The 24,371-nt window shown below is 40.7% G+C and overlaps 1 protein-coding gene across 7 annotated transcripts in view; it reads left to right on the top strand.

The window, feature by feature from the left end:
- The window catches only part of ARVCF (ARVCF delta catenin family member), a 1,038,475-nt gene that overhangs the window by 892,446 nt on the left and 121,658 nt on the right, over positions 1–24,371 (top strand). For all 7 annotated transcript variants that reach the window (XM_077461693.1, XM_077461692.1, XM_077461694.1 and 4 more), the window contains 2 exons: positions 12,243–12,401; positions 19,201–19,811. In XM_077461693.1, the coding sequence (XP_077317819.1) occupies positions 12,243–12,401; positions 19,201–19,811 (770 nt within the window). The remainder of the gene's footprint in view (positions 1–12,242; positions 12,402–19,200; positions 19,812–24,371) is intronic.

Here is a 24,371-nt window from a genome sequence, read left to right as displayed (position 1 = left end):
TTATTTATTTTTAAATCCACTTTAATAAATAACATTATATAAGGTCGGGATCTGTACTTGGTTGAACATGGATGCATCTGTGTGCCATTTTTATCTATAGATTATGCATGATAACATCACTTGGAAGGTCACTTATTCGAGCTCATTCATCACCATAGAGCAACATCTCCTCTTTGCTCTGCCATTACCATATTTCCATGACATTTTTCTTTGTAGCTGTCACATTTTTAATGTCTCTATATGTACAGCCAAGTGCTAAGGTTAGACAACCAGGAATAAAACCGTAAAGGTCTGAGACAATTAAAACCAGAAAGGCTGCAGAAGAAGTTCTTGTTGGAGTGACACTCGGCACCTTCTCCCGTTCCCCAGTGTTGGTGTAATTCACAAATACATCTAGCACTAATCCCAAGTGAGGATGAAAGGAGCTGTGCTCGGAAATTCACATGCAATTGTGCTGCAAAAGTGTTAATTAAAACGAATAGGGCGGCATACAAAACACAGATAAAGGTAAGATTGTACTATTCCACATGGATTCTTCCAAATGTATCTTTTGACTTTGATATTTTCCATGTCTCCGTGGGGCAGGCTTTTTTTTTTTTTTCAGCAGAAAGAACGAATAGCTGAGAATGGCACATTTTAAAGTAGAGCCTACAGTAACATATACACACCACTGTTCCCTGAAATGCTGCTACTCTGTTAAAGCGGAGGTCCACCCTAAAGTCGACCTTCCGCTCATTGGAATCCTCCCCCCCTCCGGCGCCACAATTGGCACCTTTCAGGGGGGAGGGGGGTGCAGGTACCTGTACAGTACAGGTATCTGAACCCACTTCCGGGATAGCTCTCTGCGGAAAGGGGCGCAGATTTACGCCCCTTTCCGAAAGTCCCCCGCTGCCTGCTGGGAAACGCACAGATCCCAGAGGCAGCGGGTCCATCCTTATTGCGCAGCGCGACTCGCACATGCGCAGTAGGGTACCAGGAAATGAAGCCGAAAGGCTCCCACTTCCTGATTCCCATACCCAAGATGGCGGCGGCAGCACCCGAGAGACGATCGAGAGATCGGCTTCGGGTGCCGACATCGCGGGCGCGCTGGGCAGGTAAGTGTCCTTATTTTAAAAGTCAGCAGCTGCAGTATTTGTAGCTGCTGGCTTTAAAAAAATAAATAAATAAACGGCGGAACTCCCAGCGGACTCCCGCTTTAAGCAAATGATTACATTTTAGCACATCAGACTTTCACCTCAAACTGAAAAGGGTCTGAGTTTTGTAGGTACAGATTTTGAATCTACATGATTAAACAAAAATGGTCACGTGCAGTGAAACCTATGTATAGGAGTAGAGTGAGGTAGCTTTAGACCAGTGGTCATCAACCCTGTCCTCAGGGCCCACTAACCGGCCAGGTTTTATGTATTACATTGGGGGAGATGCAGACTAGAATACTGCAATCACTGAGCAGCAAATGATATCACCTGTGATGTATTTCAGTTATCTTGCAGACCTGGCCGGTTAGTGGGCCCTGAGGACGGGGTTGATGATCACTGCTTTAGACAATAAATACACGCTATTGACTACTAGGTATTTTGAAAAGTTCATTTTCTTTGCCGTAGGCATTTGAAGGTAGGCGGAACCAGGACACTTCTCTATATCATATGATAAACTACGTTTTTTTTAAACTGGTTTTATAGTTTGAGATTGTTTGGCCAACCTAGCTTACCATTAGACAGTTCTGCCATTGGGATAACAAACACTTTAAATCCTAGGGAAAAAATACTAAAACAGCCCATAGATGATTTGTTTTTCTGTCCTTCCACGTGGGGAGCCTTCCTGGATGGCAGAACACAATGATCACTGCTAGCAGCTTTAGCCATCGCCAGTAATCGCATGTAAAAAATCCAGTTGGTTGTACCAAAGTCGATCAATGGATCAGTTTTACTCAGATGAATATGGCAGATTGTGCCAGTACATTGAGTGACACATGTATGTGTAGTGTAATTTAGTAGTGCCCAGGAAAGGGTGACTGAGCTTCAGCTGAACTGTAGTAAATGTGGTCACCCTAGGAAAGAAGTGTGTGTGAATACCTTGCTAGTATGATTTAATTAGAGCTTAAAGGATTCAACTTTTTGACGTTACAGGAACACTGGCAGCAAAATACTGTGTGTTCAGGCTTGGATACATAAGGAAGAAATGGGTATGGCTGAGCTTCCTTATTGTTTCCAAATGGCTTTCCTTTTTACCCCTGGGATATTTTACTTCCAGTAGCATTTCCCTCTCTCTCACTCCCCATGTGATTTTACAATCTGGTTATATCCACTCTACCCCATAGGCAGGTTTCTGATGAAGACTGGCCTACCCACTCAGTGCGGCATCCTTTTTAGCTGCTGTTTTTTTTTTTTTTTTTTAGACTATCCTGTTGGTGATGCAGTCACTTCCTACACACATAACCAGTTACTTCAATGCACACCACAATGGCGGTCCCACTCTGTACAAAAATCCCATCCCTGCTCCATAATCCTTCCATAATGGATTAAATTCATTATTTTCCTCAAATTCTACAAACCATACCCCATAATGACAATGTGAAAGAAGTTTGTTTGAAATCCTTGCAAAATTAATTAAAAATAAAAAGGAAAAAAATGCCTTGTGCAGAAGTATTCACAGCCTTTGCTCAATACTTTGTTGAAGCACCATTGGCACCAGCTACAGCCTTGTCTTTTTGCGTATGATGCTAAAAGCTTGGCACACCTATTTTATGGACAGTTTCTCCCATTCTTCTTTGCAGAACCCCTCTCGCTCCATCAGATTTAAATGGGGAGCGTCAATGCACAGTCCTTTTCAGATTTCCCCAGAGATGTTCAATACGGTTTCAGTCTGAGCTCTGGCTGGGCCACTTAAGGACATTCACAGAGTCATCCTGTGGCCACTCCTTTATCTCGGCTGTGTACTTAGGGTTGTTGTCCTGTTGGAAGATGAACCTTCGCCCCAGTCTGAGGTTTATAGAGTTCTGGAGCAGGTTTTTATCAAGGATGTCTCTGTATTTTTCTGCATTCCTCTTTCCCTCAATCCTGACTTGTCTCCCAGTTCCTGCTGCTGAAAACATCCCCACAACAATATTCTAGGAAGAGTCCTGGTAGTTTCAACCTTCTTCCACTTAGAGATGATGGATTCCACTGTGCTCATTGGGACCTTCAATGCTGCAGAAATGTTTCCCCAGATCTGTGGCTCAAGACAATTCTGTCTCGGAGGTCTACAGACAATTCCTTGAACTTTGTGGCTTGATTTGTGCTCTGACATGTACTATTAACTGTGGGACCTTATATAGACCGATGTGTACCTTTCCAAATCGCGTCCAATCAACTGAATTTACCACAAGTGGATTCCAATCAAGTTGTAGAAACATCTCAAGGATGATCAGGTGAAATGGGGTGCACCTGACCTCAACTTTGAGTGTCATGGCAAAGGCTGTGAATACTTATGTACATCTTGATTTTTATTTATTTTTTCCTTTCGTATTGTAATTATGGGGTATTGTTTGTAGAATTTTTAGGAAAATAATGCATTTAATCAATTTTGGAATAAAGCTGTAACATCACAACAAAATGTGGAAAAGGTGAAGCGCTGTGAATACTTTCCAGATCCACTTTACAGTTCCTTGCAAAAGTATTCACCCCCCTTGGATTTTTACCTATTTTGTTATATTACAGCCAAAAAAAACAAACAAAAAACAAACAAAAAAAAACACATTTTACTAATCTGGAAATCTGAATTCTTATGTATGATGGATTAGAACACAATAGTCCAAGTTGGTGAAGTAAAATTTGAAAAATCTATATACATAAAACAATTTTTCAGTAATAAAAAAAAAAGCTCTGGTGCAACCAATTGCATTCAGAAGTCGAAATGATGTCCACCTGTGTGCAGTCTAAGTGTCACGTGATCTGTCATTGCATATAAACACCTTTTTGATAGGCCCCAGAGGCTGCAACACCTAAGCAAGAGGTACCACTAACCAAACACTGCCATGAAGACAAAGCAACTCTCCAAACAAGTAAGGGACGATGTTGTTGAGAAGTACAAGTCAGGGTTGGGTTATAAAAAAAAGAAAAATATCCAAATCTTTGATGATCCCTAGGAGCACCATCAAATGTATCATAGCCAAATGGAAAGAACATGGCACAACAGCAAACCTGCCAAGAGACGGCCGCACACCAAAACTCACGGACCGGCAAGGAGGGCATTAATCAGAGAGTCAGCACAGAGACCTAAGGTAACCCTGGAGGAGCTGCAGAGTTCCACAGCAGAGACTGGAGTATCTGTACATGGATGACAATAAGCCGTACGCTCCATAGAGTTGGGCTTTATGACAGAGTGACTGCTGCAAGTAATGGCTTGCTTCTAAAAAGCAAAATGGCACGTTTTGAGTTTGTGAAAAGGCATGTGGGAGACTCCCAAAATCTATGGAGGAAGGTGCTCTGGTCTGTTGAGACTAACGTTGAACTTTTTGGCAATCAAAGAAAACTCTGTCTGAGGCAAACCAAACCCATCACATCACCCAAAGAACACCATCCACAGTGAAACATGGTGGTGGCAGCATCATGCTGTGGGGATGTTTTTCAGCAGTCTGAACTGGAAAACTGGCCGGAGTTGATGGATGGTGCTAAATACAGGGATATTTTTGAGAAAAACCTGTACCACTCTGTGTGTGGTTTGAGGCTAGGAGGAAGGTTCACCTTCCAGCAGGACAATGACCCCCAAACACACTGCTAAAGCAACACTCGAGTGGTTTAAGGGGGGCCATGTAAATAAGTTGGTATTACCTAGTCAAAGCCCAGACCTCAATCCAATAGAAAATCTGTGGTCAGACTAAAAACTTAGATTGCTGTTCACAAGCTCAAACCATCCAACTTGAAGGAGCTGGAGCAGTTTTGCAAGGAGGAATGGGCAAAAATCCCAGCGGTAAGATGTGACAAGCTCATAGAGATTTATCCAAAGTGACTTGGAGCTGTGATAGCCGCAAAAGGTGGCTCTACAAAGTATTGACTTTAGGGGGGGGGGTGAATAGTTATGCACATTGACGTTTTCTGTTATTTTGTCCTATTGTTTGCTTCACAATAAAAAGAAAAACCTCTTTAAAGTTGTGGGCTTGTTCTGTAAATGAAATGATGCAAATCCTCAAACAATCCATGTTAATTCCAGGTTGCGAGGCAACAAAACACGACAAATGCCAAGGGGGTGAAAACTTTTGTAAGGCACTGTACAAATGTAACCTGCCTAGGAAAACTCACTCCATCCACTGAGCTTTGCGTAACTCCTCCCAAGAGACGGTCCACTGCTTGCATCTCTTAGTCTCGGTTCACACTGGTGCGCTGCGGGAACCAGTGTGTTTCCTGTTCCCGCATCGCATATGACTCACAGGCAGTTCACACAGGCATCTGCAAACCACTGCAGGTTTCGATAGAAAGTTAATGACACCCCCAAACCGGTTCGCAGAACACCATGTGAACTGTGAAATCGGATCGCATGAACACCTATGCGATCTGACTCCAATGTGGACCACAAAAAAGGGTCCTGCACCGTTTTGGTGTGAATGCTTTTTTAAGCCATACAAACTATAGTTAAATTTGCGTCACACAGACATCACATGTGATGTGCACAGCAACGTGGTGCGAATTACATGTGATGTCTGGCAATCACATAAATGTGAACCCAGCCTTGTGCGAAGGCAGGGTGCTGCAATGTTTTCATAAAGCTATTATGAGCTAGTCTTGATTTGCCCACTTTTAATGAAGCGCAGAGACCCAATGATGACATCACTTGGCCCAAAATAAGAAATCTTAATGAAACGTTTTTATTTAAAGTGTTATCAGTATGTTGATTGGAGAAGAAGGCAGAGAAGGTGTGTGTGTGTGTGTGTGTGTGTGTGTGTGTGTGTATCTATATCTATATCCTCTCCATTTTGCTCAGCTAATGACAGGTGGCAGTGATGTGCATAGTCTTGTGGAAAGCACCGTGTTTTCCTTTGATTTGTTATCCTGTTTTGAGGTGTGGTAAGGAGTGTTCAAGACAGTGTTTGGTTTTTTTTTTTTTTTTTTTTTCCCTGACGGAATGATTCTTTTTCTTGAACAATATTCCAACTATGGGTCAGAAAAGCAATAAACGCTTTTATTTTTAACCTACGGAATTACTGCCAGACACAGTAGTTTCATTGCCCTGCTAAACTGAATTGTTTCCGAAATGCTCTAGGCAGTTGCTAGTCCCCAGCAGTTAACCATGCCTGGGCCAAATTTTTTTTCTTTCTTTATATGTTGTATTCGTTTAATATATGAAAGTAATCCAGTTCTGTTTTTTAAAAAGGAAAGTTTTTTTTTTTTTTTTTTTTGTTTTGTTGTCACCAGTAGTTGAGCCACTTTCTAAATTTTACTACCAAGCAAGAAAATCTTCACCTAGTTAGTTCAATTTTAGGACTGATTTCTGGGAATTTGGTTGTGAAGACCAATATTGCACGTTTTTTGCTGTGCTATAGTTCTAAAAATGACCCAGTATTTGTACTATTTTAACCTCTTCAGTGGTTTGCTGGACCATTTCTCTTGGCATGTGCTTATTGTAGTTTTGACACCACGGTAGTAGGCATAATTGTCTGCTTGCAGCTATATCCCTTGGCCATACTACAGTTTGTATTTCTACCTTAACCATGGGCATCATACTATGTATGACCGTAATCTAGTCTACAATGCTCTTAATCCTTGAAAAATAAAATAATGGTCCAGAAACACAAGTGTAAATACCTTGAAATCGTTTTTTCCATGACCCTCAAAGAAAATACTTGTTTCTTCTTCTCTGCTCCTTCCCATAAAGATTGCTTATTTGGGGGTGTTATACTTTTAGGCGGGGCAGAGCACATCTGCCACTGCCCCCTTGTTCATTGAGTGTACCTGAAAACATTCAGTGAGTAAAGGAAACCAATTGTCTCCAGTACCCAGTGCCTCAGTCAGTGTTGGGTTCTACTGGAAGTCCCCAGCCAAGCAGCACAGGTTGTTTTTCTCTGCTGTGTTCAAGCCAGACATAGTTTTGTTGGCACACCCCCTGCCTCTGCATTCCTAGTGATTGCACTGGTCTCAAGCAAGCATTTGGAACTGGACACAATGTCAATCAAACCTTTATTAGTTTCCTCACTAGGATAGCCATGGAGGGGAGTGGGGATGCCCTCTGACCATGCAGCTAGTCTTTGACAGGTCTTGGCATGATGGGGTAAAGTACTACATGTTCTTTGGCCCCCGGAGGCGGACAGAAAACAATAACCAAAAAGGTACAGTTCTTTAAAAAATCATTGGGCAGCATATTAGCAGGTAATGAGAAAACATTTCATCACTGGTTTTGATGGAACTACTTGTGATGACGTTTTTATGTCAGGTGCTATCTTTTATGAACAATAAGCATTTTGACTATGTGCTGCTTGTTCTAGATTTGGTAAGCTGCGAAGATTTAAGAAAATAAAACGCCCTGAAATTAAAATAACTGGTGGGTGGCCTACTAAATTTGAATTGGCTTGCAGATGGGACTGGCACCACCTAAAAAAAAAATAAAAAAAAAAAAAAAAAAAAATAAAGCTACATATGACATTAAATGTACAGTACATGAAGAATGGTAAAGATGTTACATTTTTGTGCTACATCATTAGCCTGATGGAGGCTCTGCTCTAAAGTGGAGTGAATTTGTGTTTTTTTAGCCTTCAAAGAACAATGCCCTAATATCAAAAACTATAGTAGCATTGCCCGCTGCTATGTACAGTGCCACACTACTGCAGGTTTGAAAGGCGCTTTTTTTTTTTGTTTCAATGTTCACTGGCGGCTTTGTCACCAATTAACTGAAGTAATGACTTTGTAAAATTTGTGTTTAAGTACACATTGAAACAGAGCAGGCCTTTAAAAACCATATCACACATGTGCTGCATTGCTGGTATTGCCCTAAGACTTTATCCTCATACAACATTACCTTTGCATAAATGCTTAGTCTGTGCTGTTAAGAGCCAAGAATTAAGTATTGACATGATGAGGCATTCTCATTCCTTTCTGCAAAATAGTCTTTCCTTCAAAATTTATAGGTCAGTGTTTGCAAACTAAACACTCTTATTCAGAATGTGCAGAGAAAATGCCATGGTGCATTTGAGCGATGGATAAACAGTCTGAATGCAGTGAAAAGTGAGCAGATGAGTGTCCTTGTTAAATTTCTTTATACAAATTGCTTTTTTTGCCTGCAGTGTGAGAAAACTATCCCAACAAGCTGATCGACCACTTTAGCAGTGAACAAATCATTTTTTTTTTTTTCCACTCTTGTTCAGTCTTAAGTGTACTTTTCCCAGCACCGAATGACTGTCTCATTGTATGAAGACTGGGCAGCTTGCAAGATATAAGGACAGTTGAAGAGAAAATAATAAACACAGAAATTGATGCGTTTTCTATCTATAGGCGTTCATGGATTTATTCCCTGGACAACCATTATTTGGAGAAAAATTTACCAGCTCAGTTCTATTTTAGAGGTCTCTTACCATAGATTCTTGGGGTAAGCCAGAAATGACCTCCCGGTCTTCTGCTCCCTCCCCTGTAGGCTTAAATAGGACCATTGGTGTTTGACTGTTAAAAAAATGCTTTTAATGCTTTTGTGGAGTTTGCACTAGCAAGTCAGAACATTGTTTTTTGTGAATTTGCTATTTTTTTACTTTTAATTTTGAATTGCAGTCGGACCTTTTGCATTGAAGGTTGCAAATTATTAGCTGAGGCTACCATTCACGACATGGATTTTGTCCAATTCAGCATTAATTCGAACTGTGGTGCCAACAGAGGCATCTAATCTGCTCTACAAAGTTTGGTTGAAAAGTCCACTTTTGTTGAAGGAGCCAGGTGGAAAAATGTTCAAACAGCTCTCGCATGTAATCAGATGGGCCACCTGGACATCCAGCAGGCCCTAGACTTCTGCCAATGTTGCCTTGTGGACTACCAAACTCTGTTTTGAAGTAGATATTGTGAACCCACTTTTCTGTAATGGGGTGACTGTAGACTGTGTCCCATTAGAATTTGAGCAGAAGAGAATATTCTAGTTGCGTCAATCCAAATTCAAAGAGAATCTAAGCTAAATCCATCAAAAAGGAAAGGTACCTTGACAATGGAGCGATCTAGGAACTGACATTGCTGACTTGTGTTTGAAGGTTCCTAGATTTACATATAGACGGGGGGGGGGGGGGGGGGGGGGGGTGTTATCAAAGTGACACAAAATGATGATCAGCTTCTCCAAAATTGATCAATACACTTCCACTACTTGATTGCCCTGTATATTATTTGTTGTTTCTTGCTGTGTTTTTCTGCCGCCTTGTAATGTTCTCTTGAGAGTTTGGGAGCTTCTCCTTTTTCCACTTCATTTTCCTGTTCACTTGCATTTGTTTGGAACAAGCAGTGCATGTTTGTTGCAGTCATGTATGCTCTACACATGCTTAAAATCCCATAGTCCATCATTTTATCTTGGAAAGGAGCAAGAGAGGGTGGCTAGGTTCTTGCATACAGTGGGACCATGAAGGAGGAGTGTAGTAACCCTCTAACAGCTGGATTACAGCAGCAAGAAAAAAAAGTTTGGAGGGGGCTGGGTGCAAAAGAAAGTGTGGAATTTTTTTTTACATTTATTTTTAATCCTACTTGCCCTGGGGGGATGCAGCATCAGTCTGATGCTGCATCTTTCCCTAGCTGACTGTAAGGCTGAGAACCAAGCGATCAAACGCCGCTGATCACTCGGTTCTCAGAGCTCCGTGAGCAGAGAGCTGGTGACTCAGTCACCGCTCTCTGCTCTGCCCCCACCACCCCCCTTACAGGGGCAGGAGCAGCTGGCTCAGGAACTCAGCAGCTTGCTGAGAGGCTGAGCTGGGTGCCGGTCCAGGCATGTGGGCGGATCCTAACCATATGGTCACGAACTGCACTCCTGTGATCCAAAGAAGCACAGCCAAACAAACTTTGGCTGTACTTCTCTAAGAATACATTTTTAAATTCTTTCTCTTTTTGAAACAGAGTTTAGTTCCACTTTATTGTAATGCTTTGGTGTTCTAAGACCCTTTACATATTTATTGTACTGTGCAAATTTTTTGGCGTCCCTCTGATCCATCCAAATTTAGAGGTCATAGAGGAAAATGTAGAGATTAGGCTGTCATTTCTGCTGATGAGTAGATAATAATAGTATGTATGATAAGACAAAGAACCTTTTTTATCACCTGATCTTCGTGTAGCAAATTTGAGGTGGGAATTTATTGGTGCTAATCAGTAAAAGCAGCTTGGCCTCAAGCCTGTAAATCAGCTCTGCCATGTCTGAACAAATGACTCTGTTGAATATGGAGTGCAATGAATTTTAAATGCATGAGTATTACAATCAGGACGCAGAGAGAAAAGTGCTCATCAGGCTTAAATGTGAGAAATATTCTCTCCTCTGGAACCCAGCAATAAATGCTAATCTCACAGTGCAAGTGGAGGTGATCTTAAAGCATCTTAGTCAGTGCCATGAGCCTGTTATTCTTTGGGTTAGCAAAGGTCAATGAGCTCTTCAGCAGAACGTTTACTGTCTGAAAAGCCAATATATTGTATTGAAGCTAGTGTGTATGTTGGTGATCAATTATTTATCATTATCGTGACAAGCAGTGTAACATATATAAAGAAATCCGCAGCAATATTTGTAAATGTATTCCATTTATGTTAAACGGGCATATTGCTCAGTTGTTTAGACCCCTTTCACACTGAGTCGCTTTACAGGCACTACAACACTAAAAAATAGCAATTGTAAAGAGCCTTTCCTGTCTCTCCAGTGTTAAAGCCTGAGTGCTTTCACACTGGAGCGGTGCGCTTGCAGGACGGTAAAAAAAAAAATCCTGCTAGCTGCATCTTTGCAGCGCTGTAGGAGCCGTGTATACACCGCTCCTAAAGTGCCCCTGCCGATTGAAAACTGCTGCAGTGGCACTTTGTGGGTGGTTTTAGCCCTTTTTTGGCTGCTAGCGGGGGTTAAAGCCACCTACAATCAGCCAAATAGCGCAGATAAAAGGACGATAAAGTGGTGCTAAGAATAGCACCGCTTTAGCACCCACTCCCACCCGCCCCAGTTTGAAAGGGCTCTTACTGTAAACTTTGAACAATTTACATAAAATCTCCCAGTTCTGAAAATCAGGGGACGCAGAGTGGAAGTTAGTAAGGGGAGCTCTGAGAGCTGATTGGAAGGAAGGGGACCCCCCCCCAGCTTGTGGATGGTAGGCATGCATCCCACTGGCAGAACACAGTAGCTCAGCAGGGGAGATCGCTGTACTAACATTGAATTATTACAGCGGCTCCTCCTGAGCTCTTGAGTTTTTTTTTTTTTTTTTAGTTTTGTTTTTTTTGTTTTGTTTTTTTCATTAAGCCCACTGGGTTGAGCAAAAAAAAAAAAAAAAAAAAAAAACTCTGTGGGTACCAGGCTTAAAAGAGAAGTATGGGTAACACATATCTATGTGAATAATCGTACTTATCTAGGAGGATTCAGCATCGGTCCGATACTGCATCTTTCCCCTGCCGGCTTTAAGTCTGAGAACCAAGCAATCAAGCACCGCAGATCGCTCGGTTATCAGAGCCCTGTGACCAGAGAGCTGGCGTCACTCACTGGCTCTCTGCTCTGCCCCCATCCTCACTGGGCTGTGGAGGGGACGGGAGCAGATGGCTCAGGCTCTCAGCGGCTCACTGACAGCTGAGCCAGGTGCTGGTCCAGCCATGTGGTTGGATCCCAAGCCTATGGTTGTGATCTTTCCCAAACTTGGACCGGCTTTGATTTGCTGTCTGTTAAAAACGGGTCACAGGAGTACAGGACAAACTGCACTCCTGTGACCTCAGGAGAAGTACAGCCAAACGAGCTTTGGCCGTACGTCTCCATTTTTACATTAGCTTCTGCATATATTGCAAATATTTACCATATATAGGAAATCAATAAACCGTGCCATACCTTTTTAAGTTGTTTGCTATCAGCAAAGATAACTCTATATTTCCATGCAGTTTTTCCTGCCGTAATGGGAATGTGATTATTTTTTTTTCCCTAATATGTAAACAAATGGTTTATTTCTAGTATGAAACACTGGAATGTTAACTTTACCAAATTTCTATGAAAACCTAGTTTATGCTAAGACCTTTGTGCATTATTTAATTTCTATTCACGAACATTCCGTCTTAATGCATTTCCTGACTTTCAATTGGCTTGTTTTATAGGAGCAAAGTCCCAGTAACCAGACCTCCATTGCCATGATGCAGGAACCTCCAGAGATGTTGGAAGAGACGGTAACGGTTGAAGAAGATCCTGGGACTCCTACTTCCCATGTGTCAATAGTGACCTCTGAGGATGGAACTACAAGGAGGACAGAAACCAAGGTACCAAGTTTATACTTTAAAATAGGAGACTCTTTAATTCCCTTATGACAGAGCTAATCGGTTCCATTGCTTGTTCCCCAGCAAGTCAATATTTAGATTTGTGCACAGACATTAGTTCAGTATTTCAATAAAGTATCATATATTTCCACTTCCAATTTGTTAGTGGCCAAATTAGTGCTGCAATATAATGCCTGGTTAATTGGAACTTTTGAATGTTTAGTGTGGACAAATCCATGTTTAGAGTTCCCATCTTGTTCTATTTTCTGTTTAAAGGGTCAGAGATATAGAGGTATCAAAACCATTGATTTTCGCCAATCGTTTACACCCCAGTGACAATATAAATGTAAAAATTAAACTATCTTTTACATTCTCGATCTTTCAACCCCCAATACATACAGTGGGTAAAATAAGTATTTAACTTGACACCATTTTTCTGGGTAAATGTATTTCTAAAGGTTCTATTGACATGACATTTTCACCACATGTCCTTAACAACCCATGTAATCCATATATACAAAGAAACCAAAACTAACGCCTTTTAGAAAATGAAGTTGTGTAATAAAATGGAATGACACAGTGAAAAATATTAAACATGCTAACTTAAATTTATTTTATACTTTGTACAAAATCCTTTGTTGGTAATGACAACTTCAAGACTCCTCCTGTATGGAGAAACTAGTCAAATTCATAGCTCAGGTGTGATTTCGCCCATTCTTCCATGAGCTTCGAGGTTCCATGAGCCTCTTCTATGAGCTCTGATCTTTAGTTCTTTTAAAAGATTTTCTATTGGACTCAAGTCCAGTGATTGGCCCCATGGGCCATTCTAGCTGCTTTATTTTCTTTAATTGAAACCAATTGAGAGTTTTCTTGGCTTTGTGTTTGGGATCATTGTCTTGCTGGAAATGTCCGCCCTTGTTTCATCTTCATTATCCTGGTAGATGGTAGCAGATTATTGGTATGGGGTGTTTTTTGTGGTGATGTGCAGTGCCATTTGACCTCCAAACATGGTGTGTATTGTGGTATCCAAAGAGTTAAATTTTGGTCTCATCTGACCAGAGTATATTCTCCCATTATTTCACAGGCTAAATGTTATGCAGCAAACGTTAAACTAGCTTCAACGTGCTTTTTCTTAAGCAATGGAGACTTGCGTGGTGAGCGCGCATACAGGCCATGGGGGTTGAGTGCAGTACTTATTTTCTTTGAAACTGTTGTACTGGCTAATTCCAGGTCTTTCTGAAGCTCTCCACAAGTGTTCCTTGGCTCTTGGACAACTCTTCTAATAATTATTTTTACTCCTCTGTCAGAAATCTTGCGAGGAGGACCTAGTCGTAGCTAGTTGATGATAAAATTATGTTCTTTCCACTTGATGGATTATGGCCTCAACAGTGCTCTCTGGTAAATTCAGACGTTTGGAAATCCTTCTGTAACCAATGTCATCAGTATCTTTTACAAAAATAAGGTTTCAAAGGTCTTGAGAGCTTTGTTTTTACCCATCATGAGATGTTTCTTGTGTGACACCTTGGTAATGAGACACCTTTCTATAGGCCGTGACTGAAAGAGCTGATATTTGCACTGACAAGGGGTAGGATTGCTTTAATTACTGATTTTTAGCTGGTGTCTTGGCTTTCCATGCCTTTTTGCACTTGCTTTTCTTCACGTGTTCAATACTTTTTTCCCTGTGTCATTCCATTTCATTACACAACTTAATTTCTGAACTTATTTTCTTTGTATGGATTGCATGGGTTAACAACGTGGGGAAAATTTCAGATCAATTGCACCTTTAGAAATATATTTACCTAGAAAAATGTTCAGTGCTTATTTTACCCTCTGTAAGTGCACTAAAGTGTATGTAATCCTTAACTATGAACTTCTCTCACTTTGCTCCCTTTTGATCTGCTAAATTCAAAGCATGTTGTTATAACTGGTAAGTGGGGAAGAAAATTGTAGTGAGATTATAACTTATTGTACTCTGTCCATGCTACACTGTTATCAGTTATCATTGTTCCCAGTTTTCTCTGAACTACAGAACTCCCCTCTATATATTCTGAAGGTTAGGAGAGGCTGAGGTGTTATGTAGTTCTAACACATTTTCTGTACTAGGGTGGAAATGCTGCATCTTCATAGATGCAGTATTGTGAGTAATTGTCACTATTGGATTTATTTAGTAGAGATGGAGACTGCAAAATTGGGCTAATTTCTACAAAGAAACCAAGCTGCTTCTAACCTCAGCTTGATCACTTAAGCTTTGGCAATAAAACCTGATTGGCTTGTACACAGAAGTTAGCCTGATTTTGCGCTCTCCAGCTTTAGTAAAGAAACCATTATGGGGCAAGAATTGTGTTACTATTTGGATGGTCATCTGAAAGTACAGTTTGGCCCCTTTCCCACATGTGAACTGTTTGTCCATTTTTCATCCATCCGGATGCTCACTCCATAAATCACAGGAGTAAAAACCAAGTGTTTTTGCTTCCTAGCAACAAGGTAGTGCATGGGGATTGGTAACCTCAAGTTATTGGGACAAACTTCCAGGGGGTCCCAGCAGGTAATGGGTAAAACCAAAAAAAGTTTTACAGAGCTGCACATTTTTTTTTTTTTTTTTTTTTTTTTTTTTTTTTTTTAATTTGTATTTTTTTTAATACCTGCCACTTGACTGCATAGGTTGACTTTTGGAAAAGAAAATGTTTTGCCTTTTAGGGCCGGTCCACTCCACAAATATGCACTCCAGATCTGTTCGGGATGCATTTCTGCATGCACAATTTTAATACATTTTTCATTAGTTTCCGGATGCATTCCAAGTGTGTTTTTTTTTTTTTTTATTATTTTTTTTTTTTTTTCCCCACTATACTAGACTCCAGTGCATTTTGATGCATTTTTGATGTCTTCCAGTAAACTTTTTATGCGTTTTTACTGCGTTTCAGTGCAGACAAGGTGCAGCATCCCTTTTTTTTTTTTTTTTCCTGACATTGACCGTACTGGTGTGAATTATGCCTTTGGAAACCACATAACCTACGATCCATATGTTTTTGATGCAAAACAAAAATGCACTGGACTGCATGTGGTGTGATCTGGCCCTTAAGACCCCTTTCACACTGACAGGCCGCAATGGCAGTAAAGCGCCACTAGATTTAGCGGCGCTTTACCATCGCTAGCAGGGTGCTTTTAAACCCTCACTAGTGGCCAAAGAAAGGGTTAATGGTGCCCAAAAAGCACCACTGTTGAAGCGCTTTGCAGGCACTTCGGCAGTGCTGCCTATTCATTTGAATGGGCAGAGGCAGTGGAGGAGCAGTGTATACACCACTCCTCCACTGCCCCAGAGATGCTTCTTGCAGGAGTATTTCTAAAGTCCTGCAAGTGCCCCACCCAGTGTGAAAGCAGGGGAAGCATTCTTCAGGCACTTTACAGGCTCTAAGTGTTGTACTGAGGGATCCTTGATGTTGGAGTTTGTACTTGCTAATTGTAGGGAGAAAGGTAAGAGTTTTTTCATCTGTGTAAGAACCTGCGGCTGGATAAGGCTCTCCCCCCCCCCCCCCCCCCCCCCCCCCAAAAAAATGTGGTTTTATCTTTCAACATATATTGAAGGAGGTGTGAAAAAATTAACTTTTTGCCTCCATGCTGCAGCATCTGTCCCACGTCAGCTCTAGGCCCAGGAACTGAGTGATCACATGACTACTGATCACTCAGCTCTTGGCTCGGAGTGGAGAGCCCATCCGCTGCTCACCGGAGCATTGTGGAGGGGGCGGGAGGAGCTGGCACTGGTGCTCAATGACATGCTGAGAGGCTGAGCCAATTGCTGGTCAGGCAGCTGGGTGGATCACAGCAATCTTGTCGGGCTCCTTCTAGGGCCTGAAACAGCTATGCCACATCAGCTCTTAGCAGGCAATAGGACACTATTGGCGAACTCTGGGTCACAGCAGTGCAAAAGTGCACTTCTGTAATTCAAAAGGGAAATGTGGCTAAAAAAAACTTTGGCCATTCCTCTTTTAAGCAAGATATAATAATTTGATGGCTTATTTTGGGTTACCCTGCTGTAGTTTTGCTAGACACCAACCTAGTGTCATTTATGAAATGTTGTTTTCTTTACAAAAGTCAGTATTTTTAGTGCTGTAATTACTACATTTCTGTATTGCAGGCCAAATGTTTTTAATCTTTCAGTCATTTTGGCCATGTAGACAGTCTCCTGAGGAGAAGATAATTATTTAGTGAAGTGATTGTGCTCTATAAATCAGTTTGAGTCTTCTGTGCTAGAAATGAAGCTTCTATAAGCAGCGTCTTAAAGCTTTGTCTTCAACTCAGTAATTTTAAATCTGCAGATGGAGCAGGAAAGATCACCTTATGTATTCCAGACACAAAGGAGTTTAGCCTACCCTTATATTCTCATGCGGTATCTCGCTGGGAATCAAACACTTTGTGCTAAAATAGTGAAGGTCACCTTCCAGGTATTTTCAGTGGCATAATGCATGCATGTGTACGTCTTCTAAAACAGAAAAGAAGTACTACTGAAAAGTCCTTGAAAATGATATTTTTGGGATTTTTTATTTTTTTTTCTTGAGATTTCTGCTTCTTATTACACTTGTTGACTATTAAAGATTTCCATGTTAATGAAATAGAGATATAATGCCCACCCCTTTCTATTACCAACATTGCACTGTGGCATATCTGTGTATACTGATTAGATATCAGTGCTGTTTCAGTAAAAAAAAAGAAAAAACTAGCTTACAGCATTGAAAAAACTGGCACTGTATGGTACTTGAGATTGTCATGTGGTTGCAGAATTATAACATGGTTATTTAAAAAATAAATAATAATAATTTCTGATATAGATTATAGCCTTTATAATTTTGTTCTGTAACCCATAAAATTGTATTTTACTGATGCCAAAAATGTAATCAGTTATTAGCAAGCAAAGGACATTGGGGCTCGTTCACACGTGTGCCAATACCCTGTTGATGCAGCATTTATTTATTCAGCATTTTTAAAGTCTCCTATTTCTATAACCGCACCTATAGCTTTTTGGCATGTTAGTGAAGCATTTATAAAGTGTTAGCTGGGCAATCGAGGAGAGGCCATTGAGGCTTCTGTATCCCAGAATGTACTGGGAAAAAGAGAACTAGGACAGAGCAGCTCCAGTCACTTTGTACAGAGCAGTAGTGTAGTTACTCCATTTGGTTCTGTGTGCAGGTAAAAGCATTAAGCCTACCCAATACTGCCGGTGCCAGGTAGAAGCAGAGGCACTGAGCATTGCTGGTCACTAAGCTTTTTGTTTCCGCAAAGCTGATCTGGAGCAAGCCAAGTGTCAAAGTGATCAAAGTATATGCATCTCTCTTGCAGAGAATTCACAAAATTGCCCGCTGTCACACCACAACCTAATCAAGCCTCAAAGTAGAACCTTTCCTCTCTACATCACTTCTTCTTTAAAGTGTTTTGTAAACCCAAAAATAAAACAAAAAAAAAAAAAAAAAAAGACCTGCTAGACAAAGGCATAATGAGCTAATATGCATAGCATACTAGCTCATTATGTATTAATTTCTTTAGTTCGAAGCCCCCGCAGCGATCCTTGTTTACTGTTCCGGCTGGCGCAATCGCTCACGGAATTACTTCCGGATATTGCGGGCTCCGGCACTGTGATTGGCCGGAGCCTCGATTGTCACTCCCACGCAAGCGCGTTGGAGCTGCCGTTAACGGCTCAGTCTAACTGAAGCAATGGCACGTACTGCCATTGCTTCAGTGCGCATGTGCCGATAATGGCACATGCAGATACAGGGGATAGCTCCTAAACTGTGCAGGTTTAGGGGATATCCAGGGTAGCTACAGCAAGCATTCTTGAAGCTTTACATAAACACAATGAAAACACGTAAATGCATCATGAATGCTATTGGCAGGGGTTGGCAAGCCATTAAGCGTACACTACAGGTGGATCATGTCTGCAGAATAGTGGAGAGACTTGTATAATAAAGCAGTGTGGCTATTTTTAATAGGAGCAGGGCCTACACCAGCAGAGTGGGCAGGCAGCCCCATTTTGCTCTGCCAGCATCTTGCTATCTTGTGCAGTATCCCCTCCTCACCACCTGCTTTAACCCCTTGAATCCTACGCTAGTGTGCTATAACCGCATGCTTTTGCAGGATGCTTGCAGAGTGGCCCCATTAATATGAATGGGTCACAAGTCGCAATTGAGAATATATATATATATATATATATGTGTATATATTTTATTATATACACATGCATGCATACATACATGCCTTTCCCTCACAGTGACCAGGACGCTGCCTGTGAGCTTTGACTTTCCCATGTTTCTTTTTTTAGGTGGATCTCCACCTCTTCCAAGGTTGCCTTCATAATCAACGCACGTGTGAACCAGCCCTTATGGCAACAGCTATTCAACAGAAAATTCTGCATGTTTTAGAGAGAAAGCATAATTAGTACCTTGGAGAACATTTGAGGGAGACATGTATTCTGATTAAAGTTCTAGTTTAACTATGTAGCAAGCTGAAATATTATCCTTCGGCAGGCTGATCCTTAATTCTCGTTCTTTTTTTTATTGACATTTTGTATGATTGTGGTACATAATTTAGGGCCTGTTCATAATAAATGATCAATTCAGACATATTCAAATTTTGATGTTTGTATGGAGCGGACATCTTTTCAGTTTCTCATATTATATGAAACTTGATTATTAATATTTTCACATAGCTGTATTGTGGAATGTTCATTTGGCTTTACTTGTGTAGTTGGTTAATAATGTTAATCACTTGTATATGTTCTGACACTAGTCTTCCAAATGTGAATGTATTGTAACAGGTTACAAAAATGGTAAAAACAGTCACCACAAGAACAGTTCGTCAAGTGCCACTTGGTCCAGATGGTGTACCTGTAATAGATGCCTCCTCTCCCATCAGTGGCTATACAGATTCTATTGACAGACGATACATGAAAAATGGAGAGCGGTTTGTTAACCCACAGGCATCGTCAACTTTAACAAGATCCTACAACAACAGCTACAATGACACTTACGGAGATCATCATGAGGCCCCTTACAGACCCTTTATGACGCCTGAAGGCTATGGAGATATAGCAGACAACTATGGAAGCTTGTCCCGTGGAATTAATTATCGCCCTCGATATGCCTACACTCCCGGCAATAGTTATCGTCCTGAAGATGGCAGCTATACCCTCCCATCTCGTAGGGAAAACTATGTTCCCATTGCACAGCCACAAGTGCCAATTGGCAGTAGTGTGGATCTGAACCGGTCCCAGCCTGAGCGTTTTCTGCCAGAGTCGTATGGTCTAGAAGATGATAATCGTAGCCTTGGAGCAGATGATGAAGGTTATGAATTGGATCCAGATTTCTCCACTATGAACAGAAGAGTCCTTCCTGGCATGCCCATGACCGGAAGACCACACAAGCCAAGGTAGGGCAGACTGATTAAAAAAAATATATAAAATATGTTGGATTTTATTTTATTCTTTAAAGCATAGATTGCTATATAAAGACAACATAGCAAGAAGGCATTGGACGGTGCTGCTGGCAAGTGGGGTTAGGTTGTTTTCCAGTAAATGAGTACACAGGAATATATGCTTATAGCAGAGATACAAGAGAGATATACAAAGATGAAAGTTGACATGACAACACTTCTGTAAAATACTAGGTTTCCTGTCTTTTATGTTGCACCTCTGTTGACTTCATTAGAAACACCAGCTACAGTGAAAATGCGGGGGAAACCGTGACCCCTTTGTGTTTTTAAAATGAGGAATGAAAGAATCTTCCAGGTTTCGTGTTGGTACTGGACCATTCTACATTCCATTAATTTACTGATTCTATCAAGACTTCCACATTCCTGATGATGAGCTCTGATTGGTTAATCCAAAATGCTCTTATTATGATAAATGGAAAAGCTCACTGCCTATCATCACTAAGTGTGTAATATTGTTTAGGAATGCTCATTTTAAGGAGAAGAACCAAAATGAAAACACCTGTGGCGATGGGCATTTGGACAGTGTTAAACCACATCTGTGAAACACTTTTTTTCTTTTTTTTTTGGATAGGGTGGGATCTGAGGCTCTGTTTAATTTAAATTTTCTATTTATTTTTTTCAGTTTTATGTAGAGTGGAGAGGGATTAGAATACCTGTCAGGGTTTTATTCCTGTATGTGCCCCTGTTGGGGAGTTTCACCTATTCTATTTTTCCTGTTTACTGTTATCACTTAAAGTAATAAAGCATAAACCCAAATTTTGGTTTGACCTAAAAACGCTAATTGAGGGGAATTTGATGAAACACTAGGATTGCCTCACTTCGGAGGGATTTTATTTTATCTTCCTGTTCTGGCTATGGGACCTGAAATCTGTCTAAAAAAAATCAACAGATGTGGTATCTATTTAAAAAAAAAAAAAATGTGGTTTTAAAGTCGGAAGGTTTTTGTTTTGTTTTTTGTTTTTTTACTTAATGCATTCTATCCTTAAAGGGCTTGTAAAGGTTTGTTTTTTTATTTTCTAAATAGGTTCCTTTTAAGCTAGTGCATTGTTGCTTCACTTACCTTTTCCTTCGATTTCCCTTCTAAATGTTTTTTTTTTTTTTTTTTTTTTTTTTCTTCTTTGTCTGTGTTTCTCACTTCCTGTTCCTCCTCAGTAAGCTTTTCTGGCTGACTTAACACCGCTTGGATGATGGTGTGAAGTTTACTGAGGAGAAACAGGAAGGGAGAAATTCAGACAAAGAAAAAAAACATTTAGAAGGGAAATCAAAGGAAAAGGTAAGTGAACCAACAATGCACTAGCGTAAAAGAACCTATATAGAAAATAAAAAGCAAAGCTTTACAACCCCTTTTTAATGCTTACCTGAGCCCCATCTCTTTCCAGTGATGTCCACGACTGCCTCAGCTATCTGGGGCTCTCCTCCTGATTGGCTGAGTTACAGCTGTGGCACAATTGGCTCCCATTGCTATCAATCAGGAGAGAGAGGGGTTGGGAACGAACCGGAGCTCCATGTCTGAATAGACACGGGGAGCTGTGACTCGGCTTGGGTGCCCCCATAGCAAGCTGCTTACTGTGGGGGCACTCAACAGGAAGGAGTGACCAGGACAGCCTAAGAGACCCAAGAAAATATCCTAGCTACTCTGTGCAAAACCACTGCACAGCACATGCAAGTATAACATGTTTGTTGTTTTTAGAGAAAAAAATACTTTTACAATCACTTTAAGCAGGGGAATGCCAAGACCTCGCTCAGATGTTTATTGACTGTTTTTCATCCACCCTGATGTATGGCTCGTTGAAGAGGAGAAGTTGGTCTACCGATTCACTTCTGTTCATTCACCCTGATGCATAAAAGCTGCTTGATCAATGACTGCAGCACTTATCTGTGTATTCAGATGGGGGAAGTAGCCTCCCCAATGTCACACTACAAATAGCGCAGCAGGGTTGATTCCCCCATCCACCTTGAAAGTCTGAATGGAGGAATTGATTGAACCATATATGGCCAGCTCAACAGAGCCCCAAATAGCAGTTAAATTTTGATAGAGATTTTAACCTTTCCCCACTCCAAAAAAATAAAAATATATATATTTAAAACAAAAATTCTTTTGAGATCTTAAAATTCACTAAATAGATTCTAAAGGATTTTTTTTTCACTATCAAACATGTCTTGCCCGCTCTTTGCAACAAATCGTATAATGTCCACAGGTACCTAAATGAGTGCCTATAAATGCTACAGCAGAGCTACTGTCATTTCCTAATATGACAAGCTTTCATATGGTTTCAACATATGAGAAAAATGAATGACAGATAACAAGTCTGAAAGACACAGATGGTGGTCCTAATGTTGTATTGTAGATGTGCACCTATGACCAAGATCCTCCAACCGTGCGTCACACTCCCCTTAGGGCTTCTCACATTTACCAGAAATAAAGACGTCACACCTTAAGATAACTGTCATCCACATCGTAGGTTGGATCAGAACTGATTCTCGTCTCCACAGGTACTCGGATAGATTCAAAAGAAACACCACATAGCATCATTCCATTTATTGCAATTCCTAACTTCTTATAACACAATTTCTAATAAAATAGAATCGATAAGTAACATCTGCGGACTTCAGCGTTACCAACAGATGATGTAGTGATGAAACGCGTCAGTGTGTGACATTACGACGATTGGAAGTGACTAGTGCGTTCCACAGCCAGAAAGAGACAACCGGAAGTAACCAGTGGACGCTGCTCTTCCTTTTGAATGCCTTGTGTCTAACTTGGACTGTTAACGCTGAAGTCCACAGATGTTACTTATTGATTATATTTTATTGGGAATTTCAATAGTTGGTAAACGGAATTGCGCCATTTGTAGTTTATTTTCAATCTATCCGAGTACCTGTGGAGACAGGATGCAGTTCTGATCCAACCTAGGATGTGGATGACAGGCTATCTTACTATCTTAAGGTGTGATGTGGTGTTTTTTTTAGTTTTTTTTTATTTCTGGTAAGTGAGAACCCCTAAGGGGAGTGTGACGCACGGTTGGAGGATCTTGGTGCGAGGTGCACTTCTACAATACAAAATTAGGACCACTACCTGTGTCTTTCATACTTATCACCAGCTGTCATTATTCTCATATGTTGAAACCGTATGAAAGCTTGTCATATTAGGAAATGACAGCACTGCTGTAGTATTTATAGGCACTTATTTAGGTACCTGCGGACATTATACTATTTATACAGTTTCTTCCTTTTAAGCAGCTGCTGAACACTGTAGTATTTATCTATGTAGTTTTGTTTTTAACCTTTTATAAGCGCCACAGCACTGAGATAGTGGAAGGAGGCATGATTTCACGTTTTTTCATTGTTCTAGGTTAATGCTAGATTTAGTCTACTACTAGATAACTCCATAGAGTAATTTAGTTAGACTGGAGTTCCCAGAGGAAATCCTACTCCTGCTTAATCGTTGCTGAGTTACCAAGCAGATAGATCTTTCTGTTGCAAGAAGAAGAACAATGCTGGCATTGGGTGGGTCCTTGGCTTATAGATGAAAATAAATGTAATAAATATTCGGAAGCTTAAATCTTGCATTGGTTGGACAATAGCATGGAACAAAATGATCATAAAGTAAACAAAACTTCTTTACGAATAGGGGTCAGTTAACAACCCTGATCGCTGCCAGCCCTTGATTTTTCTATGGCAACATGCACAAGCTGTGCTGTTTTGATCAATATAAATTCTATAAGGTAAGGTAAGGTACATCCACCATGTACTCTTAGAAAATGTATTGCTCATCCACTTAAAATCTGTATTGTGGCTTTGAGCTGAGAGACTTGCAAATGTTTGGTTTGGAGTCGTGCTGTGTTTTGACTAATCCTCCTTTGAAGTATTATGAATGATCTGTCGTCTATTTTTATCTTCAGTATTACATTAGACATCCTTCCTTTATTGATTGATATAGTTTTCATAAGAACCATGCAGAAATGGGTTCTTTGCGCTCCAATCACCACTCCACCACTCATACATTGGAAGAAGAAAGGTTTTAAAAAAAATAGTTAATTCAAACCTTCAAAAAGGAGTAACGTGTGCACTTAAGAATTAAGAGATTATCAATTTTAGAATTTCTCTAGTCTTGTGGTGTGGGTTTTTTTTTTTTTTTTTCTTGTAACACAGATCAGATGTTTTTCATGCCTGGAGGACAAATACCTCCTAGTTTAAAGGGGTGAGCTTCTGGCCAAAGCACTGGCACTGTCAGTTTGAGTTTTTCTGATAAGTTGGTCCGGCTTTACAACCTCCCTCTATATTCAGCTGATAACAGCAGCTTCTTTTCTTTGTGCTCAGTGATGTGCGAGGGGCTTTGCCACGCTTCATCTCCGTCACTCCCAGACGGGAGCAGTTTACCGAAACATGGTTGGGTTATGTTGGAGGAATGTGGGCTAGAAATGTAGGCATGATGGATATGTAGATGGTGAGGGACAGACCTATTACAGATGTTTGTTTCTCCGAAAGATAAATGGA

Source organism: Lithobates pipiens, unplaced genomic scaffold (genome assembly GCF_037356315.1).
Source record: "Lithobates pipiens isolate NorthernLeopardFrog02 unplaced genomic scaffold, aLitPip1_a1.2 Scaffold_3, whole genome shotgun sequence".
Taxonomy (NCBI): Eukaryota; Metazoa; Chordata; class Amphibia; order Anura; family Ranidae; genus Lithobates; species Lithobates pipiens.
Note: the sequence above shows the minus strand (reverse complement) of the source record. Positions and strands in the feature narration are given on the sequence as shown.